Source organism: Anopheles moucheti, chromosome 2, assembly GCF_943734755.1.
Source record: "Anopheles moucheti chromosome 2, idAnoMoucSN_F20_07, whole genome shotgun sequence".
NCBI classification, from domain to species: Eukaryota; Metazoa; Arthropoda; class Insecta; order Diptera; family Culicidae; genus Anopheles; species Anopheles moucheti.
The window spans coordinates 80,079,520-80,091,556 of record NC_069140.1 but is presented as its reverse complement, the minus strand read 5'-3'; the positions used below and the strand labels follow the sequence as shown (position 1 = coordinate 80,091,556).

At 38.9% G+C, this 12,037-nt stretch overlaps 1 protein-coding gene across 1 annotated transcript in view; it reads left to right on the top strand.

The window, feature by feature from the left end:
- The window catches only part of LOC128310467 (calmodulin), a 33,637-nt gene extending 21,928 nt beyond the window's left edge, over positions 1-11,709 (top strand). Inside the window, exons 4-5 of the mRNA XM_053047114.1 lie at positions 1,347-1,589; positions 6,046-11,709. Coding sequence (XP_052903074.1) covers positions 1,347-1,589; positions 6,046-6,074 — 272 coding nt within the window. The 3' untranslated portion in view covers positions 6,075-11,709. The remainder of the gene's footprint in view (positions 1-1,346; positions 1,590-6,045) is intronic.
- The last annotated feature ends 328 nt before the right edge of the window (positions 11,710-12,037 follow it).

Below are 12,037 nucleotides of genomic sequence, written 5' to 3'. Positions count from 1 at the left end.
GGGTTGTTGTCCGCCTGTTGGGAAGGTCCTATTGGGCGCGCTTGGCGCACACACACACTGGGCAACCTATTTCGTGGTGTGATTGTGGCGGTCGTCCATTACGACCACGAGACGACGTTGTACGAAATAGTACAAATATCAGCCTTTCCCGAGATTAGAAATCAAATTGGATTCTATTCATCCGGTCAGGGGGGGATATAGTTTTTTCCTGTTTATCCTGTTTCCGGCTTTATTCTCGTACGGAACGAGTTCCTTTTAAAGGCCTTTCGTAAATTACTTGAGTGTTGTAATTGTGTGGAAGTAATTATTTAATAGGCAATAGCCTTAGCATCAATTTCATTAATAAATCCTCATTATTGAGGAGCAAAATAATAATACTAATAATGAAAATGTTAACATTATTAATTGAATTGTCAAGGATGTTCCAATTTAATTGAAAAAGAGGACGAAAAATAGTAGCTAGCGGTGGAAAACTCACACATACAAATCCAAACAAGTCAACTCTGGAAGGACACCACACTCCACAAGAGTTACCTTTAATGGCGGGGTGACGGCGTACAAGGTGAACAGGAAACTAAAATATGTAAGGGGGATGGTTCAATCAGTTTACCGTACGTTCATTAATATTTCAAACAGAAAACACCTTTACCAACGCCCCAAATTGACGGTGTGCCCGGTAGGGAATACTTCTACGTATATGCCCCTTTCTTTTTCTTTTTTTTGGTGAGAAGCTTGGGAATTGTGATTTAGTTTTAGTTTGTTGTGAAATCATGCTGTTGTTGTGTATGTGTATGAATGTAAGAAAAAGGCAATACAATTCAATGTAAGGTAAAAATCGATATTATGCAAGAAAAAGACATAACTCGCGTTTCCTAGTTTGCGTGGAGCGAGTGGCAACGGTGTGGGACTTCTTTGGTTAAAGTTTTTCCTTTTCGTTGTATGAAGGTTATAATATATTTATACACCATTCACTGTTAAGGTGTTGCGTTCCGCTTGTTGCGTTGCGTAGAAAGAGAGGAATCTTTGGCCCTCATGAAGCACACATTATTTCAATGTATTTATGTGCGTACAATTTAATCGTGGTGGGATTTTTTTGTCTTTCCTTATGTTAGTCAGCATGTGGCAATACATAAGAACACAGAATAGAATGTTAAATTATTAATCTCTATAGTCATGTGATGTACTGTTGACCTGAATGTCTTAACATACCTCCATTGAAGGCTTTGGAGATTATTTTTTCGATGAATAGAATGTTACTTACATTTTCTATTTTATTGCTAAAAACAATATTGATTGTAAAATAAGACATATTTTTAATTCTAAACTATCTCTTCCACAACTTCCAGGTAACGGCACGATCGACTTCCCCGAGTTTCTAACAATGATGGCTCGTAAAATGAAGGACACGGATAGTGAAGAGGAAATCCGGGAGGCATTCCGAGTCTTCGACAAGGACGGCAACGGTTTTATTTCGGCAGCTGAGCTGCGCCACGTCATGACTAATCTGGGCGAGAAGCTAACAGACGAGGAAGTCGATGAGATGATCCGTGAAGCCGATATAGATGGCGATGGCCAGGTTAATTATGAAGGTACGTAACGGAGAGAAGCGCGAAAGAGGTTGGGAAGCATTAATGAGGGGTCGTTTGGGAACGTTCTAGACGGAACTTTCAAAGTCCCCGTTATTTACAAAGATTTTCAAGAATTAAAAATTCAACCCCCCGCAATGCGTGTTAACACACCAACACCCCACCTGGTATTATTTTCTGTGGAATATAATATCTGTGCACACTTTGTACGGGGAGAGAAAGAGAGAAGGAGGGTGCAAATCAATCGAACCTCGTTTGATCGATATGACGGGAATGTTGGTGGCAAGTAGCAGTAGCGTTTAGCAGAGCAGTACTCCCTAGGCATGAAGAAGGAGGGACCCCTTTTTGGCGAAAGAAAATGAGCGAAGGGGGGAGGTGGCAAAAGAATAATACTGCGCCATCGTGTTGTCAGGGTCATGATTTGATTTTGTTTTTCGCGTCCCCAGGTGCTCTCCTTGGTGTTTACTTCATGGGTGTTGTCAAACACCTGCCCTGCCGATGGGAACTGTATTTCGTGAACATTTTAGATATGTGTGAAAGAAATAGTAGGACTATGGCTACGGTTTTTTTTAACCATCTGTTCTGTTCATTTTTTTGTAACATTTTGCCCACGTTGGCTGTTTCTTTGTTTGTTCGACGGTGTGCCGTTCGCTGCTACCGAACGATTGTTGAAAGTTGCATTTCAATCATTTGTTGACTTTCCCATTCACTTGTTTTTTAGTTGCTGCCTGCTCTGTGGTCTCCGTTTGCCCGCCTCTCCCCCATGCGTTTGCCAGCTATCGCGAGAAGAATGTCTTTGAAGTATACGATTGTTCATCACGAACTCTCTCTCCTGCTGCTGGGCCCTGTTGGCCATTGAAGCCTACAGCTTTGGAGCGGTTTTTCCCTGTTTTTTTTTAACAGCGCTCAGTGAAGAGCACGGAAGAGCTTTACGTGCGCGGATATATGTAAAGCAAGAGGTTTTTTTAGTATAACTTTGAAGATATCTTCAAAGCCAGCCACTGAATGAAAGACGATGTGTTTGACCTGGTAGACTTTTTTATGTTTCGGTGCATTCCAAAACGGAACAAGTTGCGCCTTGTTGTGCGGAGAGAGAGAGAGAGAGAGGAGTATTAAATTTGTTACAATGAAAAGCCCAACGTGATGATTTGAATACACGAAAAAACGGCGGTTGTGTTGCGCACATCAATCAGCAGTTTTTTTTCATTATTTTGCACGTGCTGTGGAAAAGTTTACCTTGTCTCTGTTACCTTAGTGCAAACCGCATCCGTTGTATTATTGAACTAGCTACTACTACGTATTGTTATGACATTTCCCTGCAACGGTGTGCGATGTTGCAACTGATTGCGAATTGGACAGCTCTTGTCGTAGTAGCTACAAGCGTTGCCCCATCGGTGATGATATTGATACATTGCATTCGCGCATAGTTTACGTTGCGTGTTGCATGCAATCTTCTAGTAACTGTATATTTACGTTTGTGAACATTTTGGCTTTATATTGTTATAACTTATATTATAATTTGAAAAAAAATTTAATAAGCAACATATTTTGAAAGGATTGAGTGGTACACTACATCAACCTTTTCAACAGCCGTCACTTGACGTGTTGTATTAAAAAAAAATATCGAAAATGGTTACCAAACCGTAAATTTAATCGTAAATTAAAATATTTTTGTTTTGTGCCCTTCGAATCGCTTCGGAAGTCAACGAACGCCCAAGGGTAGATAGGTTTTAAGTACTATTGTACAGGATCCTATTTCTGCAGCGTGTATATTTTAGTTTTGAGCACGGTTGTAGAGGTTTTTTTCCCCATAACGTGTATTTGATTGGCTTGCACTTATGCACTTTTCATGCATGAGTATTTCCACTTTTCAACCATACTACAATTTGAACTGGATGATACACACCGACTTTAAGAATCCGCAGAACACTCAAATTATGCATAACAGAGTTCTCACGTATTTTCGTAAGTTGTGTTGCTGCAGCTAAGCGCAAACGTGTTTTATTTGCACGGAAAGCGTCATCATTTGTTCCCATTTGTGTTTGTGTCATTACAAACAGTTCGACAAATCGAGTAGAGAATGAATTACTCACGGCTCTTACTCATCCCATGAGGCGCTGCTCGTGACTCGCGACACGAGAATACTGAGGTGTTATTTTGCGCTTTTCGTACGGGCCTTCCCCCCCACCCGTGAGAGCCATTCGCGGGAGTATGAGAAGGGTGCTTCTGTAACAATGAAAACATAAGTAAAACGATCGTTGATCTTTGGGCGAATATCATCAGCTAAGATGTTGTTAATCGAACGCTGTTACGCTTGACCTTGTCGGTGAAAGTAAAGGGGGTGAACACTACTGCTGCCTGGGGTGATCTCTGAGCTGATTGAGTCAGAGCGCTCTTCGAATGTGTTTTTATTGAGCTGCTGAAACAACAAACAGTTAATGGTGTGTAAATGGTTTAGCTATGGCTTGTAGCCATACAGAAGGATCTTTTTATAACCGAAATCACGGGACCGGTTTTATTGATTCTGTTTTGTTGAGCGTGGTCAGGAATGATTGAGCATGTTGATCGAGTCACGGGATAATAGGTCGTGTGATTTGTTTTTTCCATCGTATAGTAGAATAGATGATACAATTCATACTAAAGAGGAGGATTTTTTTAGTAATTTCGCTTGAAATCATCATCAGTTTGTGCAACAACCGAGGCTTGTATCTCGTATGCAGTTGTCCCTTGCTTTGGGGAAAGATGGTGGTGCCGTCCGGTAAGCACCTAAATAGATTTATGGCAACACTGTACTTTGCGCACTTCCGTCTTACGATTTGTTTATGACCCCAAATGTTGTTGTACAAATAGTCTTGTTAATACAACGCTAACCACCACCCATCCACTCCGGTACATTGCTTGCAGCCAAAGCCAACGTCATTTGTCGAATCTCTGCGCTCGGATAATTTCATTGCGGATGGCTGCACTGCTGCTGCTGCTGCTGGTTGGCTTTGCTTAAACACCGACGCAATGGCTGGGTCGGTCCGACAGTATGACAGTGGGGAAAGTCGCGCTCAGCACGCGGTATAATATAGGTTTTTGTTTACACGGCCCAATGTGTGGAGATTTATCTTCCATGTGTAGTCTAACCGACTACAGACTACTACCTCAATGTACACACGGTAGGAGCGCATACGCGACAAAACGACGGCGATGGCAAAACGGAGGTTTGTGTGTCTTGCTTTGTAAAGCCGTAATGAGAATGCTCTTGCAGAGCCCCCCGATCTACGTCACAGGCGCACACGGGGCGGCGACACCCGATGCATCTCGAATTCACTATAGAAAGGTGACGGAACGCTTAGCGAAAAACGATACACCAAGAGAAGGCCAGCCCCTGGCGGGGGATGTGTGTGGATGTGCAAGAACACCCAGGTTGGTGCCGCGTTTCCAGTCGCTTGATTATAACCAGAACCACATTCAAAGGCAGTAAATAATCATCTAAACCAGTGCGAAAAGAACAAAATAGCATACTATAAAAGCAGCAGCAGTGTATGGTTGGAGAAAAAAATAATAATGTAGCATTCTTTTTTGTGTGTGCTCGTTTTTAATAGAAGTATTAAACGAGAGAAACCTGCGCGGGGCTATACCTGCCATAAAGATAATACTGCGGTTATTTGGCTGACGGTGCGCTGTAGCACTGTTGTTATTAAAACGTACATGGACGACGGCGTGACGTGTTCCGCTTATTGCCTTTAATATAACTTTAGTATTTCATGTTTGTTTGGGCATGGATGCAGGGAGGAGTAGACGTAAAAATTGCACAGGGGCGCGATTTCATCGAATTATGGATTTATTATAACCATTTTATCATAATCATTTTATGTGCGGTTTTAATAATAATGTACGATTTAAAATTTGTATTGTTCTGTTGATTATCAGCTTTGTACTTGAACTTGCTGTTAAGTTAACAATATTCTGTGTTTTTTAAGAAAATTGTAAATTGTACACTCTTGGATCGAATAAAAACGTACAAGACGTCGTCGCATATACACATTAGGTTGAACCAATGTTAGTTTTTTGCCGCACTCCACATGTGCGCACATATGCTTGAAGCGTTCAAATACCTGAACTTGTTAATATATTCATCCAAGTGTAGCACAAACAATTTGCGTCAACAAAGCGTATGTCTGTGCGGTAGTATAACATCTTTCTTTATTCGTACAACTTGCTCCCGATTTAAAACATATGAGTACTTCATATTAGATACTTAACTTACTTACTATTGATTTGAGTATTTCATATTCGCATGCCTGGATATTTGGAAGTTGTGTTTATTACATTTAGTTTCATTACCAAACGTGGTTTAGGGATTTTTTCAATCGAAATATTGTCTAAAATTTAAGAAATAACTGTTCGATCGACTAGTTTTCGTTCAACACTAATTTACTGTTTTGTTTTTTTGTTCTTTTGACCATTCCAGAATTCGTAACAATGATGACATCGAAGTGAGCTACAGGTCGATACATTGCGCCTTTCTATTTGTTTATTAAGAAGACTGTAGCCACGCGCAACAACAGCTGCGCAACGCTATCGATTTGGATTTAAAAGGGAAGAACATGAAGATACAGCGTGGGATAATGGAGAGTGGAGACAAGCAAGATGATGATTCGAAGAAAGGAAGGAAAAGATGCAAAGCAGTAAAGAAGAAAAAGAAAAACATGCAAGAGAGTAAAGCAAACGCTAAACATTAAATTAAACTTAAAAGCATAACACAGAAAAATACCAAACAAAAGAGCAAGAAAATACAAGAAGAAACAGCAGTGAAATCATGATGGAAAAAGCAGTGAAAAAAGCATAGCAATACAACAGCTTTGAAGAACATCAACAGAATTAAAAACAACAGCAACAACAACAACAGCTATATTTTAACAACTATAACCGAAACGAAGCAACAGGAACAACAACAGCCATAACCTATATTTAAACATCTTCAATCACCACTACTACCATCACAAGAGACACAACACACCCTCTCTCTCCCACGCAGATGAAAGAAAGAGAAAAAGGTAAAATTCTCATTTCCAAAAAAACCGAAATCCTTATTGCAAAAAAAAAATAATAAAAGATAAACAATGGAAAGGAACAAACAGTCGGCAGAGAAAAAAAGGCAAAACATATAACTTAAAAAATTTTAATTGTAACGACCACAATTATAAATAAGAAGATAAATAAAAATGGTAAAAGAAAGAAAAACAAAAAAAGGGCATACAATCAACTCCTAATTGTAATAATGGCAAGGTGAAAATCGAACCTTTAACTATATATATAAACAGCAGCTATTTAACAAACTACACAAACCACAACAGCAAAAACACCGCGCAATTCCACTCAAAAAAAAAGAAGAAAATTCTAGCGTGTCCACTCTATACTCTATTACTACTACTATTACTACTACTACTACTTCTACACGACACATTCTATACCACACTTTAAACTCTTCTGCATCACCACAACCTCTCTTCGTGCAGCTTACATTTGTTTCATTATTCAGCTATAGAACAAGAGAGAGAGAGAGAGTGCGAGAAAACAGCAAGGAAAAAGGCAAGCGCAGGCTATATGGTTAGCAGGAAAAAGGCCAGAATTAGCGAGAAAGCAACACCGGAAAACAAGTTAAATTAAATTAAATTTAAACACTATCCTTAATCTATTTGTGTACATTTTTTTGTAAAAATAAAAACAACTAAAATCTACGAAAATACCTTATTGCATTCAAGTTGAAACACTCATTTTAGGGCAGTTTTTCAAACCGGGTAGAGTTGTGCGGTTATGCCTTATTTTCGGAAAAGATCCTGCAGAAAGAAAAACGTTTGAAAAGTTTGTTGAAAGTTTTGTTTTGTTTTTGGCACACAGCACAGAATATAGCGAAAAGGGAGCTAGCCTCAGTTTAGAATGAATGAGAAGGACAGGATATTTAGACAGTTTTGTAAATGACATGTTGCAGATTGTAGATTTATAAGTTTTAGTACTCTGTAGGGTCTACAACAGGGATGACTTGCAGGAGGATTTGCTTTACGTTTGCACCAGGGCCTTTTATATTGTTGGTTGTTGGTACAGAAAAGGACATTTTTGTTTGCTTGGAAAGAATATTCCCTTTTGCGCAAGTAACAAAACATTCCCACCCACAACACCATTTGTCCCGCATTTCCCGCTACCAACAAACGACACTACACTACGCAACACTTTTTTCGCTTAAAGACTTGGGACATATTTGAGGAGTTCATCTGGTTATGAGTATTTCCGAATTTGAATCATATGTTTGCTAACGAGGTTTGGAAAAGAATTGTGAAAACAAAATGGTTGTTAATGGTTTATTTGATTTTGGTTTCGGGAGAGTATAAGTGAAGATTGGTTGTAGTGCAGCGTACTATTTTTTTGTTTTGTTATATGTCGTTGTATATAATGTTAATGAACCCATTCTAACATAAAACCCCGTTCGATTATTTTAGTGTGTGTGTGTGTGTCTCGCCATTGCTGTGTGTGTGTAACACGAAGCACGAGTTTTTCAACAGTCGCAGTAGCAAAGCAGCAGCGGAAGCAGAGCAGCAGCCTTAGCAGCCGCAGCAGCAACGGCAACAGCAGCAGCAGCAGCGGCAAAACCGGCAGCAGCAACAGCAGCAGCAGCAGCAGCGCAAGACCAGCAGCTTATCTTTATCGTTAACATCGCGCAGTAAATAGAGTCGATTGATATCTCTCTTTGTCGCAAACGTGTGGCAACATTAGCAACATTACTTGCGTGTAGCATACGTAAAACCATCCAATACAACAACGCCTCCTGAAGGTTGGCAAATTTTGCTTTGCAAAGGAATTAAAGAAAAGAGAAGGGAGAAACTCTCTTCTCTGCCTATAAGGGTTGCCATTGTAGTGTGCTGTGTGGCAGCAGATAGGATCTTAACGATTGCGCAAATCCATTCACTTTATAGCAACGACGTATTCAACACACGCCACTCTCTTCTACGCCGTGTAGCGCCAAGTTTGCGAAACTAAACAGCGAGTACTACGCTATAACGATAGCCGGTTCGAAAAAAAGAGGGTTTGCTTTAAGATTTAATAAGAAGAATGTTAGTTAACACCCGTCGATAAAGGATGCAGATAAATACCGTGTCAGTTGGAACAATTGGAATGAGTAGAAATGAGTAGAACAAAATGAAAAAAAAAAATGGCACAACATAACATCAGTGTAATCGTAGCGAAACAAAGAGAAGAGAACCCCGCAAAGGAGAGGGGATAGTAAATGCAGTAAAACAACACAAAAAAAAACATTATTGATAAAAATAAGAGCTTTTCACTAAACGAACCTACTACCAAGCAGAAACGTAAGCGAAAGAGAGAATGTATTTAAAAAAAACCCCGTTTATGATGAAAACCACACGTACATAAAGAGCAAACACGAACAATACAATCACAAAAACACAAAAAAAAACCTTACACACACCTGTTACAATGCAGCGTTTGCGTAACGATTACACATAAAAACCCACATGAAACGGTTCCCGTGCGTGCGAGAGCAAAAAGCAACACAAACAAAGCAGAAGAAGAAAACAAACATGTAAAACCGCGAAATCCAAATGAAAGATATTTTCTTCCTTTTCTTCCTTTCTTTCTTTCGTCGTCGTTGTCGCGTTTGTTAGTTGAGGAAATATTTGAAATGCAAAAACCTTACGAATAAAAACAAATAACACAACAAAAAAAACAAACAAACATATATAACTGCTATACAAGAAGAAGAAAACTTGCACACATACAGTACATACACAGACAAACATACACAAACACTTACCAATACACGCATATACAAACACACATGGAATGCAATTGGGGAGAGTGCGCAAGGAAACATTTGATAGAGCAAAACAGCATAAGAAAACAAAGCAAATAAAAAGTAAGGCGAGCAGCAGAACGCAGTAAGTAATTGTTGTGTTTGGTAAATTATTGCACGAATAGAACGCAGCGCAAATGCAAAGCCAGGCGTGAGCAAGCAGCAATGGAAAGCAAACAAAAGAAAAAAAAAATCGCGTGTGGGGTTTGTAGCATTAACCGAAAGTAAGAAGCAAACAAAACAAAAAAGAAACAACAAAGTAAGTTAAAAATACACTAATAGATAATACAACAAGCAAAAAGCGAAGAGAGTTACAGAGAAAGAAGCGTAAAAAAAACAAAGAAGAGATAACGAAGATATATTAATTAAAAATATATATACCTATATATATATATATATATACACACAAAACACCCATTTGAACTCAGTAATCCCCACCATCGCTACCACACCAAAGGCGTTGTAATTCCACCACCAAACCACCCACTCAACACCATCACCGTGCGTGCGTGCGAGTGTGCGTGTGTGCGTGTTTGTGTATGTGCGTATGCATATATTAGTGTGTGCATCCCGTACGTAAAGTGCTTCATCGCGTTGCGTACAGGCGCGCGCCTCCGAGCACGTGTTAGTATATGATTAGTTTGTGCAGTTGAAAGTAAAAGCAACTAACTCTCTAAGCATTACACAGACAGAAGAAGAAACCGAAACAAAATCCAACATTCAGAGAGAGAGAGAGAGATAGAAAGAGAGAGAAGGGCTAAGGAAGAGGTGTGTGTTTAGAAGTCGTCAAGCAAAGAAGGGAACAGGTATGTTGTTGGGAAGGCGAATGGAGGGCGAAAGGATGAAGGAGAAGTTTTGCATATTTGGGTGAGTGGAGCAAAGGACGGTGTGGGAAGAGGAAGAGTGTTGAGTAGCGAAGGAAGAGAAGAGGTAACAATATAATAATTAATAAACAGCTGAAGAGCACTCTCTACTACTACTCGTTGCGTAGTTTTGTTTTTAAATTGTCCCTTTTTGCTTTTGTATATCGTTAGACTTTCTTTTGTTTGATACCTTTAATAACGTGATGTATCTTCCCTTGCGTGAAAGAAGTTAACGAGCACCTACATCGAGAAGCCGTGTTGTTTGCGCCTCTCTTGCCTAGTTCCTTGCCTCCTCTTGCATTGTGTTCTGTGTCTTGTTGAAAGGGTTAGTACCATAAATTGTGGATTCGCTTACTATCGCTACAATTACTATAAACAAAAATCCCCCACACATACACACACTCTCATACAAGCCCACTCTGCTATTCCAGTCCTTTTTCCAAGTATAAAAAGTTTGTCCTTTTTAGAAAAAAAGCGAAACTGTTAGTGCTCTACCAGTGGCAGTTGTTCACCACTCAACTGGAAGTAAGCAAGGTATAAACAAACGCCAACACTTAGTAAAGCCGCAAACAAAACATGTTCATGAAAGTAATAAAATAAAACAAAACTACTAGCAAACAAACACACACACTCGGAACACACAGCTTCTTCTCATCGTACGAGGAAAGATTTCAAAGAGGCAAAATGAAGGTATAAAACCCCGAATCATCAAATCGACGGCTTGGCTACAGTTGCAACTTTATATATTTTAGAAACTAGTCAGAAACTAACTTTCTGTGCGCGAAACTGTTTTGTGGTGCGTAAGGCATTCCAATTTGGGAATTTTGGACGTTTGGACGAAAAGTGTAAGCACGTACAGAGGGAGAGAGAGAGAGAAAGAGAAAAACAGAAATACACACAATCCAGCTCGTAACTTAATCACTTGGATGATCGTTTAGAGGATAAAACTACAGTGACTTGTACGAATACGAAAACTAAACATGAACAAAGAATAAAAGAAAGCAAAACAAAAAAAGAGATAAAATGGTACCAATTCAACATGGAAACAAACTACTCTCCCTGTACTTCCTTTCTTATGCAATTTGAACGATTAAACGAATATCTTTTAAGTGTTATAAACCGGAATCAAATCAAACAAAGATGTAGAAAATAGTTGACAGCAACACTATTTTGTTTTCGTTAAATATCATTTAAACCCAAATCAAATTTAAAGACAAACGAACAAAGGAGGAATAGGAGAACAAACGAGGAAACAAAAAGACAAAAGCCCAAAACCACATAACGAAACAAACATTTTGTTGTGTTTTCTTTAAGACTAACGTCTATTGTCAGATTTAGTGCTGTGAAACTCTGTACATTTGTGTTTATCCTTGGGAGTAAAGTTTTTTTTCTTTGGTGAACACTACTATGTATGTTTTTTTGTATTATTTAGTGCGTTGCGTTGAATGGTTGTTTTGTATAAGGTAAGTTAATTTGGTAATTGATGACACGCTTTGCGAGATGCGCATGGGATCTGATCTGAATAATCTTCTCTTAGCATTCAAAGGGTTAATTTACTTTAGTAAATAAAAGGATTATGTATTGCTTTTCTGCTTCTACTTCACATAATTATATTAAAACATAAATTTGTTGACGCGAAATATCTATTTATGTAAAGGCTATATCATTTGACGTCATTTTAAAATAAATAAATAAATAAACAAAGAAATAAAAAAATCAAGAATAGAAATGAA